The sequence below is a fragment of the Astyanax mexicanus genome, chromosome 18 (assembly GCF_023375975.1).
Source record: "Astyanax mexicanus isolate ESR-SI-001 chromosome 18, AstMex3_surface, whole genome shotgun sequence".
Taxonomy (NCBI): domain Eukaryota; kingdom Metazoa; phylum Chordata; class Actinopteri; order Characiformes; family Acestrorhamphidae; genus Astyanax; species Astyanax mexicanus.
Genome location: NC_064425.1, coordinates 35,551,238 through 35,571,798, shown reverse-complemented (window position 1 = coordinate 35,571,798; position 20,561 = coordinate 35,551,238). Strand labels below are relative to the sequence as shown.

Sequence of the window (20,561 nt, the reverse complement as noted above, 5' to 3'; positions counted from 1 at the left end):
ATATTGATAAACATAAATAAATATAAATGAGTGACATTTGTGATTGACTTAAAAAAGACATCATATTTGACTTATTTAACCCTTAATTTAATAAAATAGTATTCTTTATTATTACTATCATAAGCTCATCATAGTTGCAATACACATTAACTTAAATTTTGTTATACTTATCACAATGCTTTTAAAAACTGGCATAAAGTTATTGTAACTCTAGATGTTGTTTCCTGTCCCATCAGCCATTCGCCTTTCACTAGGACCCGCCCTCTGACGCCACAGCCACGCCTTCAGAAACCAGTCAACGTGCCAGTGTAAGACCTAGCACACTCTTCCGTCCAGATCAGAGACTCCTCACAGGCACGCGCGCTTCTCTCCCACCTTCTGGAAAGAAGGACTTACTTCCGACCAAAGTTTCATTCACCCTCTGTTTAATTAAAGACTTTTATCTATATTGAGCGCGCGATGGCAGATGAGCAGGTATCTAGAGGGGAACGGAAGGATTCCAGCGGAGAGCTTCATCGTGAAGAACCGGCTCTGGCTAATGGACTGACCGCCCACCAGAAGAGCGCAGGGGAGAGTCTGGCGCAAAGGATAAAGAGGATAGTTCTGGGAAATCTGCTGGTGATCCTGACCGTCTCCGCGGTCATCACTGGCGTAATAATTGGACTCGCTGTGCGAACCGCAGAACTGAACCAGACCCAGATCATCTACTTTGGGTTCCCGGGGGAGCTGCTGGTTCGCCTGCTGAAGATGATCATCATCCCGCTGGTGGTGTGCAGCTTGGTGTCGGGGGCTGCCAGCATCGACCCCAGGGCACTGGGTAAACTAGGCGGCTGGGCGATGCTGTTCTTCTTGGTGACCACGCTGATCTCCTCTGCTATCGGGGTCATCATGGCCTTGATTATCCGGCCCGGATCTTCTGAAAGCGGCCAGTCTAAAATCGCCGCGCAGGGGGACGACATTCCGGAGGCCAAGGAGGTGGTGGACTCGTTTTTAGACCTGATAAGGTAAGTGTAGCGAGTTAGACTCGAGCGTGCGCCGCCAACAATGCTGCACGAAATTCAGGTTAGAACTCGTGGAAGTCTCGCGACAACAATGCGGAAGTAAGCCAACTTACTATTCTAGCTTTACCCTAAACCGGCAGAACTCGCAACACCGTGCGCTCAGGAACAAGCGCACCTTTACTTCAATTTATACAGTTTTTTTATTAGATGTGTGTGTAGGCTTACACTGTTGGGAAACTGTATCTGGCATGTTTAGTACCATGTGTTCCTGCACCGGTGTTCAAACCGGCACACTGCCAGAACACAGAGGTGCGCTCTCGGTAGCCTTATTTTAGCTTGCGTGGTTTTTGGTGGTGTGCGTTTTGGGACACTGTCCATGTCATTACCTGGGTGTGACCCAACGTTAAAGTGTCCGGATGTTGGTCGTCTGGCTGTGCTGTAAGGGCAGCGTGCAGTTGCATCAGCTGAGGCCATGTGTTCACAAACTCACTAATCCCAACACACACACACACACACACACACACACTACCACGTTCAGGTGTACAGTAGATACAGTGTCACCATAGCTTAGTTTCACATTGACTGATACATTTCTACAGCAAATATTTTAAGCAAGAAGAATGTCGTAATTACGACTCCAGCAAGCACACGTTCTCATCTTGTCATCAGTTTGTATCTTTACCTCTTGGTAAGGAATCCCTTTTGAGAACTTTCCAAAATTCCTGTCGAGATACTCAATACTCATTATCGAATATCGTATATATATCAACACAGCACAGACAACATACGTTAGATCAGTGTACATTTTCCCTCTCTGATGCATTAAAACAACGTATTAGCAGCAGAATGTGTGCATTTGTGCACATCGATTAAACGTTGATTCAACATTGTTTAAACGGTATGGTTAAAAATGTATTGTTTGTATTACATTTCTTTAAGTATATATATTTTGTTTGTATTCTATAATTACAGCATGTTCTTGTAGTTCTGTAGTGTAGAAATCGACCTTTAGTTTTTAATAATGATTAAATGAGTTATTTGTGTGAAACACTTTTTACCTTAAAGCTTTGTGAGTTTAATTCAGAGCCCCAACCATTCCAAGTCCTTAAAATGATGTTGATTCAGTGTTTGTTGGAAAGGATTCCCATGAATTAAATTTATTTAAATTACTGCAAATAATGATGTGTTCAGAGGAATGCAAATCTTAAGCATTACCTGTATGAAAACCTTACCTTTTTTAACATTGCCACATAGACCTCTATTGCTGTTAAAACACTGACATTGAATCAACATTTGTTTTAGAATGGTTGAAGCTCTACTACTTTATATGCAGTGAGGAAAATAATATAAGGATAATATTTGAACACCCTGCGACTTTACAAGTTCTCCCACTTAGAAATTATGGAGGGGTCTAAAATGTTCATCTATGTATGATTTTTTTAAATTATTTATGCGTTACTGCTGCAAATAAGTGTTTGAACACCTGCCAATCAACAAAAATAATGGCCCTCAAAAACCTGTTAGTCTCAAGTTATGCATGGCTCAAATCAGCACACGTCCAGGCCTGTCTTAAGTTTGCCCATGATCATTTTGAAGATCCAGAGGAGTCATGGGAGAAAGTTCTGTGATGAGATGAGACCAAAATAGAACTTTTTAGTCTTAATTCCACTCGCCTTGTTTGGAGGAAGAAGAATAATGAGTACCATCCCAAAAACACCATCCCTACTGTGAAGCATGGGGGAGAAAGCATCATGCTTTGGGGGTGTTTTTCTGCACATGGGACAGGATGCTGTACTGTATTAAGGAGAGGATGACCGGGGCCATGTATTGCGAGATTTTGTGGGACAACGTCCTTTCCTCGGTTAGAGCGTTAAAGACGGGTCGTGGATGGGTCTTCCAACATGACAATGCTGATCTGGAGAAGATCTGTGAGGAGGAATTGGCCAAAATCCCAGCTGCGGGGTGTGCAAACCTGGTGAAAAACTACTGGAAACATTTGACCTCTGTAATTGCAAACAGGATACTGTACCAAATATTAACACTGGTTTTCACAGGTGTTGAAATACTTATTTGCAGCAGTAACACACAAATAAATTATTTTAAAAATCATTATGTCTCTCACAGTGGACACCTAAGATGAAAATTTCAGATCCGTCCATGATTTTTAAGTAGGAGAACTTGGGTGTTCAAATACTTATTTTCCACACTGTAAATGTCTGTTTTTATACTGCAAGACCACAGTAAGGGCTATAAGAATAGAATACAAACATTGAGGGTTATGTGCAGGATGTGGAAGGTAGAAAGGTAATTGTTTTTGTTTGCTGTATTAAACCTTTGTGTGTTGGTTAGCTAGTTAGTTACTAACAAAATTAGTGCCTGTAGAAAAACACTAGTACTGTAGTTTCTCCTCCTTCGGTCCTCCTTACTGATTTCACTGAACTGTCCAGGTAAATAACGTGGGCACCACATCGTTCAATTTACACTTTTCAACCACGGTAAGATTTTAACTAGCTAAGCAGGCTACACTAAAGAGCTTGACTAACTTTACCCCCCTGGCTGTTTGGGTTATATTAATATGATTAGCCTTAGATAGCTAGCACAGTAAAATACCATTCTTTTATTTTTCAATTTCGTGTTTCCATTCATGCTCTCTGCATTGCGGAAATCATAGGAAATTTTAGAAGGGTTGTAAGCAGTCAAATAAAGTGATATTATGGCTGTGCAGTTCATTAGTGTATATGTACAAATATCAGGATATACACAGAAAAGAGCTGAACAGCCTTTTTTGGGCACCTTACTGTCTGCTCTAGGCATCACTTCTCTGCTCTGGTAGCAACCCGACCCCTCTTTCAGTTACACACACAACAATGTACCATTTTGAAACAAGAGAGCACAGTAATTTTACAGAACTGAAAGCCTTTTGTATTGAAGAATACAAAAAAAATCCACAGGAACAAGAATTGTAGTGGGGTAGCAGTAATGGTTAATACTGCAGTATATAAAAATAAGGTTTTACCACAGCCAAAATAAGCTTATTCCTTCATGTGTATTAAAGATGGTCACAGGTAAGGGTGCTGTGTGATTGGCGATGTCATGCTCTGACAACAAGTGGAGGGATTCAACTTAGTGACTTTCTGAGTTTGAATAAAAGAGTATGCAAATAAGCCTGGATGAACCAGTTTGAAAGATCTACCTTAAACAGCTGAAAAGGGCTCCTTATTTACACTAAAATTCAGATTTGCATACAGCAGTGTGCAATTAACCGCCTGATAAGGCAGCTGCACTAAAAATGTTAGAATGTAGTGGGCAAAAGTACAGATTTTTGGTGTGAAATATATAGAAGAAAAAATATAGAGAGAAGAAAAAAAATGATAGGAATACTTGAGTACAGTTGTAAAGCTTGTATACTTTGTTAATGGCCACCTTTGTATTTAATACATTTTTGGTTGTAAAATAACCATGGATGAGGTGGTACAGAAACACATTGCACTATGTGGAAGTAGCACAGGTCCGGTTACTCCTCATCTCGTTTATTTTATAGTATAGTTTCTCCACTCTCACATGCTCCCTCCGATAACAAGCAACTACCTCAGTGCACACACCAGAAGAAAACTTTAAAGTGTCAGGTTAGAGAGCCATAAACAAAAATGCCCACAAACATTTGACTAGAATAATTAACAATTGAAACAACTGCTAATATGAGCAGAACAGGCCAACCTATCAAGAGTGTGGAGGACCAAGACTTCTAAACCAAAGACACATTCAGGCTAAGCAATTAAAACCAGTGAAAAAGGAGTTAATTCAAGCAAAACAAAGCCAGAACAGCAATGTCAGGGAGCGGGTCAGTCTCTGATTGGCTCAGAGACGCATGTTCTGATGGGGTAAAGTAAGTATATATTTGTGCATTTTGATGTGAAAATATGACTGTTAAATTATTATTCTTAAGCTTATCATTATATATGCTTTTAATAAGTTGTGCAGTGAATTTTTTTTTATTTTTGTGGTCCTTTAATTTCAAACATTTGTGCAACAATGTTTTTTTTTTTTTACATGTAAAAACACCAGCAAAATCAAACATTCTCCAACTATAGGAATAACACACTTTGTCTCAGCAAAGCAAAATACCAAATACAAATATTTTGTGATAGATTAAGGGTTTGTATGGGTGGCTGTTTGGCCGGCGTCAGAAAGCAGCTGATTTTAGGTTGTCACAAAGCAGCTTTACAGAGAAAAAACAGGTCCACGCCTCTTATGAGCAGCACCACAGAGATTTTATGTTGATACAATGGCAAATAAAAATTCCCTTTAAGAAACTTTGGAAGGAACCAAGACTCAGTCAGAGAAACTCGGGTTGAGCACCGTGAACTAGCCAAACTCCGGGGCTGTTTGCCCGGTGTCAGCGCTGCTTGTGAGTTTAACATTTGCAATCGCGAAAAAGAAATGATAAATGTTAAACTCAAAATGTTAAAACTCACAGGGATTTTTTTTTCACCTGGAGTTTGTTTTTGTGATACATTTTGAATAAAAAAAATTGTGTGAAACGGACACAAATAAATCTATAATTTCTGCTATTTACTTATTTGGAAGTATTTTTTTGCTCAGTAGCATAGTCGCTGTGAAGTGTGGAGAGTTTTGAATACCGCTCAATCTCAGTTTTGATATATCAACGTTATCATTAATTTATCACAGCTGAAAGCTGCTGAAAAAACTTGAAAATGGGCCTTGAAAGTGCTTGAACTTTACCTAGTAAAAGGTGTATGAACCCTGTAGATTTTTAAAATAGTTTTGTATAGATTTATGCAGTAGATCTAAAATTCTATATACAGTTTGTTGCTGTAATCACCTGGTCTGGATGATGAGACTCCATGTTAAACATTAAATTAGGGGATATTTAGAAAAAAAATTAAGAACATTTTCAGCAAAGATATAGGAATGGAAACTTCCTCCTAGAGGTCATTCCTGCTTGTTCATTAGGGGGCATTGGGCTAACTAGGGTAAATTTCTTACCACGGGGAAGGTGCTAAGCAAATGTGTGCTTTTCTAAGAGGAGGAATGGAAGTGTGAGAACAAAAGTTAATGTTTGATAATGCACTGCAAAGAACTTGCTTGGATGAAATTGGTTGAAACAAGGTAAAATTACAAACAAAAAGAAGATAGTGTTGGAATTTGCTCATATGGTACACATGTTATGGAAGAATGAAGAGGTTTATCATAACTTTCCTTTTCGGTTTCAGAAACATATTTCCCTCCAACTTAGTGGCTGCTGCATTTCAGTCTGTAAGTAGCACACTAATCTAATCTTCATTACACAGATACAAATTTCCATATATCCCGTTATGGTGTTTCTTTGTTAGTCAGCAGAATATTGAGTAACATATTACAATAAAAATTGTTAATAGGGGTGTTGACACTACATGTATTCTTTGCGAACCGTCATGGTATGGGGGTTCGTTTCACTTAAACACAAGCAGGAACTAATGTTTACAGGAGCGTTGCACGTATCTCAGCACTGAAATTGCGCCCTGCCATAAGAAAATTAATGATCGCAGGGTTAGGCGCTCGTACTGTCTCTCTCTCTCCCTCTCTCTCTTTATATTTTCCACCAACTATACCAAAAACGTACCGAACCATAGAGTTTATACGAAGGTGTGAATTGAACGGTGAATTTTCTGTACAATTACACCCCTAATTAGTAAAGTATTTTCTCAACTAATTATTGACTAACAGAGGTAACAACATCATTTAATATCATGTAATTTAATAATTATTTAAGGCATTGTCATAAGTGCGGTGGATTTAACATATTAATTTATTTGTTTTATATATTAAATATTATTCAATGTTTATGTTCATGTTTAACTGTTATCTCCTACTTCTTTACAGTATGCTACATTTTATAAAACAATAAATGCTACCAACATTACTTTGGAAAAGGTAAATAATTTGTGGACAATATTTCAAACAACTTAATACAACAACAAAATTACCTAATGCAGAAATGAGATTTGTGTGTGCGTGTGTGTCTGTGTCTGTGTGTTTAGGTTCCGTCAGGCAAAGATGTGGATGGTATGAACATATTGGGCCTGATAGTGTTTGCCATGGCGTTTGGTGTGGCGTTAAGAAAGCTGGGGGAGGAAGGAGAGATTCTCATGAAGTTTTTTAACTCCTTTAATGAAGCCACCATGGTGCTTGTGTCTTGGATTATGTGGTAAGAAAGTTAATTCCTATTGTTTTATTTTCTTATAAACTGCTCTGTTACTTTTTATTTGCACCACACAAAACCATTGTTTGTGTATTTTTTATGAGTATTTGTGTGTGGCTTTAAAAAAATTAACCCAACCAATAAGATGACAAACAGAGGACAAACATTATAACCTGATGTGATCATTAACAGTAGACTGTTGGCTCTCTTAATCTAAGATCACTTTGTAATTGACCATTAACTTTGGCGTCAAAAGAGAAAAATATGTGTAGTAGTAGTAACATAACTCTTATATAACATAACTGGGTGCAGGCCAGTATGAGAGAATTGAACGTAAAACACCAAATTTAACAGGCCTGCTTCCTATTCACACCTTGTAACACTAAGAATCCACTTCAGCACAATTTGGCCATTTTCATTTAGGGGTGTACTCACTTTTGTTGCCAGCAGTTTAAACATTAATGCCTGTATGTTGAGTTATTTTAAGAGCATGGCAAATTTACACTGTTATACTGTAGCTATATGCTGAATTTACATTCTATTAAAGTATCATATCTTATGTGTTGTCCCATGAAAAGATATAATTAAATATTTACAAAAACGTGAGGGGTGTGCTTAGTTTTGTGAGATACATTATGTCTGATTTTAGGCAATGAATTCAGTCATTTGTGTTATTCCCTGTACTCTAGGTATGCTCCACTGGGTATCATGTTTTTAGTGGCTGCAAAAATTGTTGAGATGGAAGATGTTGGGGAGCTGTTTGCTAGCCTGGGGAAGTATATTGCCTGCTGCATGATTGGCCATGCAGTGCATGGCTTACTTATTCTTCCACTCATCTACTTTGTAATCACTCGGAAGAACCCCTACACCTTCCTTTTGGGACTGATTACTGCTCTGGCCACAGCTTTTGGAACATCTTCCAGGTAATAATTTACATTTATCAGTTTTTAAAAATGAAAAAAGTGATAAACAATTGTGAAACTGTAATATATTGGTGTTTGTGTTCCATTACATTTTCATGTATGTAGTTCTGCAACATTGCCTCTTATGATGAAGTGTGTGGAGGAGAACAACGGGGTATCCAAGCATATCAGTCGCTTTATCCTACCCATTGGTGCCACTGTCAACATGGATGGGGCTGCCTGTTTCCAGTGTGTGGCTGCTGTCTTTATTGCCCAGCTGAATCAAATTCCTCTTAACTTTGTACAGATCATCACCATACTGTGAGTGCAGTCTTCATCTACCAGTACTTGTACTGTCACAGTACAGAATGTTACAGTACAGAATTAGGCTGAATTTTAGAATTTTCCATTTCATCTTTTAGAGTAACTGCCACAGCATCCAGTGTAGGAGCCGCAGGAATCCCTGCTGGAGGTGTTTTGACATTGGCCATCATCTTGGAGGCAGTCGGATTGCCCACCCATGACATCTCTCTCATTTTGGCAGTTGACTGGCTTGTGTGAGTAAAATGTGGTAATAATGGGTGGGTTTTGAATGAATTTGAGGGAGAGAATGAGATCAGATTAAAGTGGAATAAAGTATTCAAAATGTGTATTTGTGATTTGTGTTGAACTAAATGTTAAAAGTAATGTGTTTGATTTTAATCTCTTTTCACATTTTCCTTCCCTGCAGGGATCGTACCTGCACAGTTATCAATGTGGAGGGTGATGCTTTTGGGGCGGGGCTGCTGCAGCATTTTGTGGACCGCACTAGTGAAAAGGAGGGAGTAGAGTTGAGCGAGGTGCGATTAGGTGAGGAAGATGTCCTGTCGAAGCCTGAGCGTTCTCCTCTGATGGAAAGACCCCTTGAAGTTGAAGTGGCTGGACCACGGCCCAGTGAAAAAGAGTCAATCATGTAGAGTTTTTAATTATTGTTCACTCCAAGGGAAGTAATCCATCTGTGATTGTTCCTCATGCCTAACCATATTTTATCTCTAACAAAGTTCAAAATCTTTACAAACTTTTCAGGAGAGGAATTTAAAACAGGTCATTTTTTCCAAATTCATTTTTACTCTTTATTTTATTTTATTAGTTTTTACTGCACAATACATGCATGTTATACAGACCTGATTATTAAGTTGGCTTGGAAAAGCTCCTCCCACAGCTTTTGACGTAGAATCACGAAATTTTGCAGTATCTTTGCAGTATCAAGCTATCAGTAGCTTGTGCTTTTTGAAGCGATACATCGTACGGTTTTCGTAAAAACTTCGTAAACTTACGCATTTTTTTCCCATAGGAATGAATGGGGCGAAATATTAAACGTCCGTAACCGCCACAATTTTTGAGATACGAACACCAAATTCGGTGAGCTTATAGATCTTATCGAGATCTTTAAATTAATAGGAAATAATTGGAAAGTGATACGACGTACGGTTTTCGTACAATTGTCGTACGAAGTTTTCCCATAGAAATGAATGGGGGGCCCAGAGTTCCATCTCGCACACGAGCAGCTCTGCGCACGGAACCCCTTCTCTCCCCTGCTCCTCCAGTACTGTGAGTGTATGGAGGAGCTGCTGTATGGAGCAGCTATCAGTCAAAAGTTTGGACACCCCAGCACACCAGCCAGGGCTAAGCGACCACTTATTAACTGCTTAGCAACCACCTTAGCAACCACCTGGAAAACGTAAGCAACTGCCTAGCAACCACTTAGTAACCACCTGGAATACATTAGCAACTTCCTAGCAACCACTTTAGAAATTATAGCAACTGCCTAGCAACCAGTTAGCAACACCTTAGCAACCACCAGGAAAACGTTAGAAACTGCCTAGCAACAGCTTAGCAACCACTTTAGAAATGAAAGCAACTGCCTAGCAACCACTTAGCAACAGCTTAGCAACCACCTGGAAAATGTTAGCAACTGCCTAGCAACCACTTAAGAAACGATAGCATCTGCCTAGCAACCACTTAGCAACACCTTAACAACCATTAGGAAAACGTTAGCAACTGCCTAGCAACCACCTAGCAACACCCTAGCAACCACCTTGCAACCACCCCGGATACCATAGCAACACCTTAGCAACCGCCTAGCAACACCTTAGCAACCGCCTAGCAACACCTTAGCAACCACCTAGCAACACCCTAGCAACCACCCCGGATACCATAGCAACACCTTAGCAACCACCTAGCAACACCTTAGCAACCACCTATCAACACCCTAGCAACCACCTAGCAACCACCCCGGATACCATAGCAACACCTTAGCAACCACCTAGCAACCACCTAGCAACACCTTAGCAACCACAGCGGATACCATAGTAACACCTTAGCAACCGCCTAGCAACACCTTAGCAACCACCGCGGATACCATAGCAACACCCTAGCAACCACCTAGCAACACCTTAGCAACCATCTAGCAACCACCCCGGATACCATAGCAACACCTTAGCAACCACCTAGCAACACGTTAGCAACCACCTAGCAACATCTTAGCAACTATCCCAGATACCATAGCAACACCTTAGCAACAACCAAGCAACACCTTAGCAACCACCTGGTATATGTTAGCAATTTCCTAGCAACCACTTAGCAACCACTTTAGAAATTATAGCAACTGCCTAACAACCAGTAAGCAACACCTTAGCAACCACCAGGAAAACGTTAGAAACTGCCTAGCAACAGCTTAGGAACCACTTAGCAACCACCTGGAAAACGTTAGCAACTGCCTAGCAACCACTTTAGAAACGATAGCAACTGCCTAGCAACCACTTAGCAACACCTTAACAACCCCTAGGAAAACGTTAGCAACTGCCTCGCAACCACTTAGCAACCACTTTAGAAATGAAAGCAGCTGCCTAGCAACCAGTTAGCAACAGCTTAGCAACCACCAGTAAAACATTAGCAACTGCCTAGCAACAGCTTAGCAACCACTTCAGAAATGATAGCAACCGCCTAGCAACACATTAGCAATCAAAAGTTTAACCAAACGTTTTTAGATTTCAGCGTTTAACCAAATGTTTTTAGATTTCAGCATTTTTAGCATTTAGCATTTAGCCAAAGGTTAACAGCATATCAGTGACCCTTCACACTCTTCAGACAGAAACAGCTTAGCAACCATTTTAACTTTTTAACGTTATTAGGGTTCTTTTCCAAGCCAACTTAAAGTTCGTTCACGAACTTTACCTTTTCTAGTTTTATTTGTTTTTCTTTATTTGTGACTGATACTCCCGAGATTATTTTTTTCTTCTGGAAACTCTAGTAAAGAGCTGGCCCTGTGCCTTTTGTATGAACTTGCGTTCAGAGAATGAGTTTGAAATTACTATTTTGTTTGACCTATAGTATGTAAATCTTTTGATGTAAAATGGCTTTTGTCAAATCAAAGCACACATTAGAACTGTTTCAAATTAAGCTGAACCTGGTTGTAAGGCTTTCATGATATTGATTTGTATGTGCTTTAATCACTCCTGTAGAATATTCCTTTTTTTATATTTATGAAACTTTGTCCCTCTTTTGAGGCAGTTATATTATTTTATAATTGTAAGTTTTAAAATGTATTTAACCTATTTTCTTTACTTTTCAGAAGTGATTAATCATGCTTATTTGTGATTATATATGTTTATAAGTGACTATATCCTCAGGTTTGGTCAGAAATATCTCAGTGCTACTGTTATAAACACAGACTTTTTTTTTAAACCTAAAAAAAAATATGCTGCAATAAGCCCAGAAGTGGAAGGAAGAAGTCTCCTTTAGCACAGACTGTGTATTATCAGGCTCAATAATATTACAGATTGCAAAGTGAAAATATTACCTTGGTTTTGACTGGATTATTTATTCAACCTGCATGTTCTGTTTATTTATACATTATGAAGTGCTGTTTTCATACATTTGTATTAGCAAATATATGTCCAACAATGTTCTGTAGTCAACTACGTTCACTGATCAGCCAGAACATTTAACTCATTTTGATTTAGCCCTTATTTCAACTCTTCTGATCATACAGGAGGAAGCTGTAGTTATATAATGACACACTGTAGTCCTACCACTGATGAAGAACTAGAGTTTGATGAACACTGTAAACTGTGCAGCAACAGATTCAGAGCTTCTGTCTCTGACGTTACTTTATCTACAGGGTGGAGCAGCTGTAGGTAGGAGTGTGTAACAGAGTGGAGGAGAGTGAGAGATTAAACACAGTGTTTAAAAACTCCAGCAGCACTGCTGTATCTGATCCACTCACTGTACCAGAACAACACACACTAACACCTCATACACCACCACCATGCTAATCAGTGCTAATCACTGCAGTGCTGAGAATAATGACCCACCACCCAAATAATAATAACAGCTGCTCTGTGGTGGTTTTCTCTCCTGTGGGGTTCTGAGTATTAAAGAACAGGGTGAAAAGAGCACAATAATAAAGTATACAGAGAACAGAACCGATACAGAACTACAATCTGTTATTTTAAAACTACAAAGTGCAATATATGATCAGTGAGTTTAGAAAAGGATGTGGTTTTAATGTTGTTAATCAGTAGTTAATCAGTGTATATCAAGATATTGAGTGTATGGTATGCTTTCAGTCTATTTGTCTGTCTTTCACGTTTTTATGTTGACTTTAGTTTGCCTTTATGAAGTGTCATACATGATCAACTTTTCTGTGCTCAGTTGGAAATATCTGAAGTGTCAAGAGTGTATATATCTGCAGTAGAGTTATGCAGTTGGAGGCTAATCATTCCAATATTTTGTGGTGAGAACATTATGCCAGTGATTTATGTAAATGCTGATGGTTTTGTTGTGGCTGAAATGAAAGAGATTTATCTTACAGACTATGCAGAATGTACTTGTTACTGGGTTTAAATAAAGTATTTTATATTTAATTATGTGCTTTGTTAACTGGTTCTGACGGATTCAGCTCTGCTATTCGTTTTATTAGCCGCTCAATTTTATGAACAGTCCGGGGTTCACCAAGACCATAACATAAAAAAACAAAACAAAAACAAGGCAATGTTTTAAATAATCAAAGTTGTTTTATTTACTATTTGGTCCGCATTTACATTTTACACGTATCTCAAAAATTACTCAAAAGATGTCAGAATGGACTAAGCCAAAATAACAAACAAAATAATTAACTGGGATTTAAGAATCTAACTCACCTAACTAAACAAAAAAAGAAAATTACTAGAAGTTTAACTTTTCTTTTGGTTTTATAGTCAGAAGCTTTATGGGATGACTTTGGTTAGAATAAATGTGGCGATTCAAAGATAAAGTCTCGATTGGTCCACTCACACAAGAGGTTAATAGCTATAATATGAGCATACATTACTTACTTATATACAACATACATTACTTACATTTATACAGACCTGTGGGGTTTATTGGGGATCTTTCAGTAAGGCAAAAATATTTTTGCATGTAAAAAAAACAAATGTCATTCATTTGCCCCCAGTCCTTTCTTGTAGGGTTTCCTTTCCAGCACAGTGGACCTGTTTACAGTGATGTGTAAGTCAAGGGAATAGGACAGCTATTGCAAAATATGCTTCTATTTTCAGTGAACTATTTCTGTGTGGGTCTGAATGTATCATTGCTCTACTGGAGATTTATCTATGACACTGGCTTCAGGCAAAGACCACCATATCATAAGTCACTTGGTAAACAACTGAATGATACATTGCGTTATAAAAATGACGGCAAACTTACAAAGAAAACCCAACAGTGATAAAATTACTAAAATTATTACACAGTAGCAATTAGGATGTTTAGGAAGTCTTTTTATAGGCATGATTTTTGCCTGATCTGACACAGAATCAAATCCTAATTAAAGTTCCAGCAAGGAAGATTTACTTGCAGCTCCAGTTTGATCTCACATCATTTGAACAGCACACTTCAGCCTTGTATACATTCTAATTACATTCTTATAAAAAATATAATACACTTAATTTAACCTGGTATATTTTTCAATCATAGGATCCATGATCATTTGATTTATTTTTAGAGGGTGCTTCAGGAAAATGTAAGAGACCATCTGCCAAAAGATAGATGAAGGTAAAAGCACACAGCTGAAAGATTTCTGCATAGAGGAGTGTGAAACACTCTTCTCCCAATGTCAAAGGGCTTAATTTAGCTTTTGTCTTCCAAGAGGTAAAATGCATATAAACTTGAATGAAATAAACTTGCATTTTTTTTTACTTACATTAAAATTGTTTTAAAAAGATATTTATTATCCAGATATTTATAACACAACTGGCAAAACAGGGTCAGGTTTCAAGCCTGGACTATGTTTAGGAGCAGGGTAAGGGTTAGGTTGTTTCTGGTTGAGGTTAAGTAACAGTTAGGACCAGGTTTATGATTAGAAGTAAACAGATATTTAATTAAATGCAAGTTAATGGCAGGTTAGGTGTAAGCTATAGCTCTGTGTGTATATATATATAGCATGCATATTTTGCAGAAAGTTAATGTTTAAAATAACAGTACATTATAGTACCCCTGACCCCAGTCAGTAAAACAACAGAAGCATGCCACCACCTTGTGGTCAGACAAATAAATTGCAATATCTACATTATTCACGTCAAAATAATACAATTTCCCCACTAAATGTTTGCTCTTTTTTGAAATTGAAATACATTTGTCAGCTCTCTTTATCTAATACTTTTAATAATTTCCTATTATAAAATCCCAAATAAGTTCATAATATACCAATTACTGAACTATTGAAAAATTAAGCTATTAAAAGACAATGGTCATGTATTAATTACAAAAACACAAAATGTGCGACACTTTTAGCATAACTTAATAAACTAAAATTAGTAGCATGAGCACAGCTTACTACTCATATGATGTTTATATCCACTAAAGCAAGTATTTTGTAATCCGTCATTTAACCAAAGCCTTCTCCTGTCACATAGTACGTACTGATTTTCTAAACTTTCATATTAAAACAAACATTTTGGAGATCGTTTTTGATTTTTTTGTGGGAATGTTTGTGTATTTCAAATCCTTAAGCATGACAACAGTATAAAACAGATAAACTCAGACGTTTGACAACCTTAAGATTTTAAACTGTTCTCTTTAGTTCAAAGTTTAACACCACAAATAAATCACAACCTCACATTCGACTCCTATCCAGTCTTTTTTTAGCAGGGTTAGGATACTGTGGGTTCTCAATGACCCCCTGCCCAAACTTTAGCTCCAGGAAGGCACGGTGGTTGTTGGGTCCATAAGCAGTAATGCCCACAAATGTCATGGGAACCAGTGGCTGCAAGAAGTGCTCAGGGAATTCTACATCCTGCTTGTGATCAGTCCAAGTGTCCTTGGTCATGACTCCATTCCGTGGGTAAAAAGGCCAAAGATCCACATGCAAGTGGTTAGCCTCACTATACTGGATGCGGTAGAAGTCTCCCTCCACTGCCCGCTCCCACACATACCCGTTAGCATCCACCAGTGACCCTGAGTCTAGGTTCTTCAGGTACTCACAATTTGACACATCCTCCAGATAGATACCCAAATCGACATCATAGTCCCAGGGGATGATATCTTGATGTCTGGCTGCTCCTAACAAACTGCCCCCTTCCAACCAATAGCGCACACCAGAACTGTCTAAGATGTTAATGACATACTTTGTTGTTTCTCTGAGAGCACGCAGGCAACAAGGTGGGGTCCAGCGCTCCAGGTAAAGATACGCGGGTGTGTCGTCACGCACCGTGCCGAAACATCGTGCTGTCTCCTTTGAACAGCCGAACCACTGTTCCCTTCCATCAGGCCACACTAAGCGTTTAAGACCGAAGCTCCGCATCAGTTGGTTGGCAGCCTCTTTAAGCCGGCTGTCCGCCTTCCATTGGTTGTGTGCCGAAGTGAAAAGAGGCCGGTGGCTTGCAGAGAATGATGGACCCTCCAACAGCTTTACCTTCCAGCCTCGCAGTGCAGTCTGTATAAACAGTGAAGATAGCAGGGGGCGTGCTAAGGGGTCAGACAGGTTAAAAAAGTCTTCAGTACGAATGAGGACTACAGCATCACCATGCAAAGCAGTACACACACTGCCACTACTCCCCAGTGCCCCAAGGGAGTATGTTGCTGTCCACTCTTTTAGGCTCACCTGCAGGTGAAGACACTGGACCGCAGCACGAGTCAGCACCGGGGCTGCAATCAGCCGTACTGGCCCACCTCCCTCACCCTCCAGCTCTCGAATTAGCCTCTCAAGCTGCCGCCCGTGATCCAGCTCCACACCGTCAGGCACTAGCAGTACAAATTCTGACTGTACATAAAATTCTGGACGGTGTGCTTGAGGAGGCTGGTCTGGACTCGGAGACAGCACCAGCAAACGGGCATTTTCAGGCAGAGCCAGAGGAGGGTAAGGCAGGGTGTCAGCCACAACCAGGAATGGCAGCTCTGGCCTCTGGTGCAAGAAGGAGCGTGCAGATTCAGCGACATAATTCTCAAAGTCTTCAAACTCCCGAAGCAGGATGGTCATACGAGGACTTCGCAGACCTACTTCACCTCCTACCTTGTTGGCTTCTGCTATGTTTCCCACTACCAGCCCACCAGCAGCTCCTAGGCCAGACGCAGATAGAGAGACTTTCTTTGAGCCTTTTCCCTGCATGCGCTTCTCAATCATCTGCTGCTGTGCCCGGGATACAAAATACAGTATTAACAAGTTCAGCACAATGGCTCCTGTTAGCAGAGCCTGACAGAAACTGATTCTCATTTTCACTATACAGGTTTTACACTTATATAATATACAATGAAAACTAGAATTATACTATGTGACGTACACACAAACGTGAAGACCAGAGTGGTCTTTTGCTAGTGTTTTTCTCATATTAAACATGTCAGGAACAAACAAAAACGTGGTGAGGAATTTGTGAGTTGTATTTAGATGCATAATATCATTAATAATAAACAAAAAAATGAATTGACCCATTGACTCCGGGGTAGTTGTACAAGAGAAACAAAAGTTTTCAGAGTAGGCGGGTGGTGGATTATGACATCCTATCTCTCTGCCTTTGCTCATCCAATCTTTTGCACCACAGAGACTGTAAGACACACAAAGAAAGGCATAAACGCATTAGATCGCCCTTTAAATAAACAAAAAAACCCGATTGTAATGTATATGCTGTAACAACAAACAAGTAGCGATTGAAAAAAAGAACACTGTCTTACCTGTTTCTGGTTGTACATTGACACAAATAATGGTCACTGTGTCTATCCTTTAGACCAAACATTTAGCTCGATCTTACAGGTCTATCACGGCCACACATGGCCGTTCAGATTCTCTGTATTCCGCAACAGTCGATCAGTCACACAGTGCACATCTAAATCCAGAGTAGCTTTAGGCTCTGAGCTGAATCTGCACCGGTGCGCCGGTCATTGTTTCAGCATGCGGAGCGCGCGGGCGGTGCGGGGCGCGGGTGCGGGTGCGGGCCCAGCAGAGTCTCGTGCTCAGTGTTTTGTGGGTAGTAAGCGCAGGAAGCTCGGCGGATATCACAATATAGCAGGAAGCGTCCCGAGGGTGCGCTCGAGAGCTTAACCACAGCAAGGAATAATGGAGTGAGGGGGGAGGGCGCGGCGGTGTGCATGGGATCAGTATTTGGCAGGCTCGGGCTGTGTGTTCGGTTTTGTCCGTGTCGCGAAGGAAAATAGGAAACGGCTCCGTTTGAGCGCGCGAGGAACGGGGACCTCGAGCCTTTTCTCACTCCAGTTTCTCCGTGATTTGGCGACACGCTGTAATGGAGGCGGAAAGATTCGGCGGGGGGACGAATCAAAATACTGCGGGTAGCGGAGCTGGGCGAAATCCCAACGGGCCGAAGACTGTGCTCGGTCCGCCGTCTGCAGCGCCCACCGCCGCGGCTCCATCAGCGGCGGCCGGGGCCATGCCTGGGTCCTCCCAGCCACGGGAACAGCAGGACGGGGAGGCGGGCCTGTCGCTGCCCGGGATTTTACACTTCATCCAGTATGAGTGGGGGCGCTTTCAAGCGGAGAAATACCGCTGGGAAGCGGAGCGAGATGAGCTGAGGGTAACTTTTACATTAATTTATGTTCTTATTTTAAAGAGTCAACAGGACTGAAGGAATGTGTGAGGAGCAGCGGTAACAGTAGAGTCAGAACCCAGGGCTGGTGCTGCGGGTTGTTGGCGTATTAGTGAAAGTATAATAATGTACAGCTGTATGTTCATGCTGTTTCGTGTGTCGCGTATTTGTCTGGTGTGTGTGTGAGAAGGTTTGGCCTGTACTGTGTTTTTGTTTGAGTTTCTTTGTAACATGCGCTCCCTCCCTGTGCTACAGTAACTGTGCTGTTAGTGGTGTAGTGTTAGGCGTGTAAGGTATATTGGTTTGCTGCTCATATCAACAGAAAATGCGCTGCCACGTGACCGATGAACCACTCCTGAGATTCAGTTTGAGATCTGGTTGTAAATCCAGGGCGAGCAAAAAGAGCGATGACGTAATGTGGTTTGTGGGCGGAGTCTGTAGTAAAGCAGGGACCGTGGCTGTGCTCCTCCGCCCAGAGTAAGGAGCTGTGGCACATTTAGATGAACACGTTCATCACTTTCAGGCTCCCTTTTTGGAACACAGTTAGTTACTGCACCTATCTATATAAGCCGTCCGATGCAGACTTGCAAAGGCCCGTTTTAGAGCTGCAGCTAATGATTATTTTGTTAGTTGGCTAATACATCAATTAATCCTGCCATGCCCTCCATCTCTCTTCATGTAGGCGTGGCTCCTGTTCCAACGCATGCTTTACCTCACCTGTAGATTTCTGCACACCTGAATGTCACTTTTTTTCGACCACAATAACTGGTTCTGTTTAAGCTTATAAGAGCCTTGGTGCTTTTCAGTGAACCAGCCCATGTTTGCGCCAGTTTTAGTGGGTGAGAGGATACGTCACAGACCACTTCATCAGCAGAGGTCTTTGCACAATGGCTCCTGCATATGTAGATACGCCCACATATTTTGTCAGGGTTTAAGCTGAAAATATTCTTTGGTTCCGTCTGCAAACTTAACTTTTCAGGTTCCAGAGCCTATTTTTTTTGGTGGAAATGCTCCAAATGGTTCAGTATTGGGGGCCCGAAGAAGGTGGCCGTTTCATGTTGGACGAAAAACGCTACCTGTTGTCCAATCTCTTCCTAAAAGGGGAACTGAACGTGTGGGGTAGTAAAACATAATAACAAGTACCAACTTTTGTCAGATAGCCCACCAACTTTTACCTCCAGCATGATCAAATACATCGCGTTTAGCCAATCCATTTGGATTTTTTTTATGAACAAGCTCAGACTAGCTCCACATTTAAACAGAGACACTGAGAACTTTGCACATGTATAAAAGACCAATATTTAAATACTGTAAAAATATTACTGTATCACCACACCCTCACATCAGCCATTCATTTCAGTAAATTACCTAACCCATACCACAGACATTTCAGTGCACATGTGTCCTTACATGATGTTTAAACTGGCAAACATTAAGACTTGGAAAATTTAGGAGATGCATTGTTCCTGGTGTGTGATCCCAAATTCTTTCCTATCTCTAAGACGTGTGCTGTTCTACTTGATGAAATATCTCTGGAGGCAAAGAGGGAGAAATAGGAGTTATCTGCCCTTGACCCAGTTCTCAGACAGAGGAAGTCAGGATGGGTTGGGCAGCACATTATATATTATTGCACTTTACTAAAGTCAAATCAAATTTATTTATATATCGCTTTTTACAATACATATAGCAATCTTAAAAATTAAGTAATTATACACAGGTTTAATATATGGGTCAAAGGATTTTCAACATGCCAATTTTAAAATACAAAAAAATTTTGTATCTGTTGCAATTAAAATGCTGTGAACACAAACAGATTGAGTTATTTTAGTGTATTTTCATTTAGAAGAATTGGCCTTGGCCTTACAAAATGTCATGTGGTGCGACCGTGATTTATGTTAAAATTAATACATTGCCATAATATACTTCATTTTTAGTTTACAAATTCCCACTAATATAAAGTGTCTATTAATAAAGTATTTGCATTATTTTTTAGTTTTTGTAAATAAGGATCTCAATTTTGTTTTTTAGTGTCACAATCACTGGCTTTAATGTAGTTAATAGGGTAATTTTCTGTTAATCCAATAAAACTGTTAAAATGTTTTCTAAAATACCATTAACTTCAGCATACAGTATCAATAGTTAATATTTCAGCAACAGAAAATTGATACTTTATTTAAAATTTAGTAGTTACTGTTATTATAGGTTGCACCACATGATGAGTGGTCGCTCCAAATGACATAAAGTATCGTATCATTACTATTTAACTATTTAATGAGATCAATAAACAATAAATTCAACAAAATAAATAAATACAAAAATAGAATTCCATACAAAACCAGAATTGTTTTCTATTTTTTTCCCAATTTCTCCCTAATTTACATGACCAATTACCCAACTCATTTATTCA

The 20,561-nt window shown here is 39.9% G+C and overlaps 3 protein-coding genes across 9 annotated transcripts in view; 2 read left to right on the top strand and 1 right to left on the bottom strand.

Annotated features, from left to right (window-relative positions):
* The first annotated feature begins 306 nt into the window (after positions 1–306).
* slc1a5 (solute carrier family 1 member 5) lies at positions 307–13,012 on the top strand. The gene is made up of 8 exons (XM_007240697.4): positions 307–1,004; positions 6,236–6,278; positions 6,885–6,935; positions 7,043–7,209; positions 7,893–8,126; positions 8,232–8,426; positions 8,528–8,662; positions 8,836–13,012. The coding sequence occupies exons 1-8, from the start codon at positions 460–462 to the stop codon at positions 9,059–9,061; spliced, it is 1,596 nt and encodes a 531-aa protein (XP_007240759.2). The 5' UTR covers positions 307–459; the 3' UTR covers positions 9,062–13,012.
* A 2,166-nt stretch (positions 13,013–15,178) lies between these two features.
* LOC103033897 (fukutin related protein) lies at positions 15,179–17,581 on the bottom strand. Of its 4 annotated transcripts, XM_015603484.3 has the most exons (3): positions 17,289–17,581; positions 17,046–17,161; positions 15,179–16,679 (listed from the first exon to the last, which is right to left on the bottom strand). In XM_015603484.3, exons 1-3 carry the CDS (start codon positions 17,348–17,350, stop codon positions 15,238–15,240), a joined length of 1,620 nt encoding a protein of 539 aa, XP_015458970.2. In that variant the 5' UTR covers positions 17,351–17,581; the 3' UTR covers positions 15,179–15,237. The 4 variants fall into 4 exon arrangements, with proteins under 4 accessions (XP_015458970.2, XP_022519187.1, XP_022519188.1 ...); XM_022663466.2 differs by lacking the exon at positions 17,289–17,581 and having other exon boundaries at positions 15,179–16,746; positions 17,046–17,135; XM_022663467.2 differs by lacking the exon at positions 17,289–17,581 and having other exon boundaries at positions 15,179–16,749; positions 17,046–17,134.
* Positions 17,582–17,662: 81 nt separating this feature from the next.
* strn4 (striatin, calmodulin binding protein 4) overlaps positions 17,663–20,561 on the top strand; it is a 91,905-nt gene continuing 89,006 nt past the window's right edge. For all 4 annotated transcript variants that reach the window (XM_049467397.1, XM_049467394.1, XM_049467396.1 and 1 more), the window contains exon 1: positions 17,663–18,142. In XM_049467397.1, the coding sequence (XP_049323354.1) occupies positions 17,855–18,142 (288 nt within the window). In that variant the 5' untranslated portion in view covers positions 17,663–17,854. The remainder of the gene's footprint in view (positions 18,143–20,561) is intronic.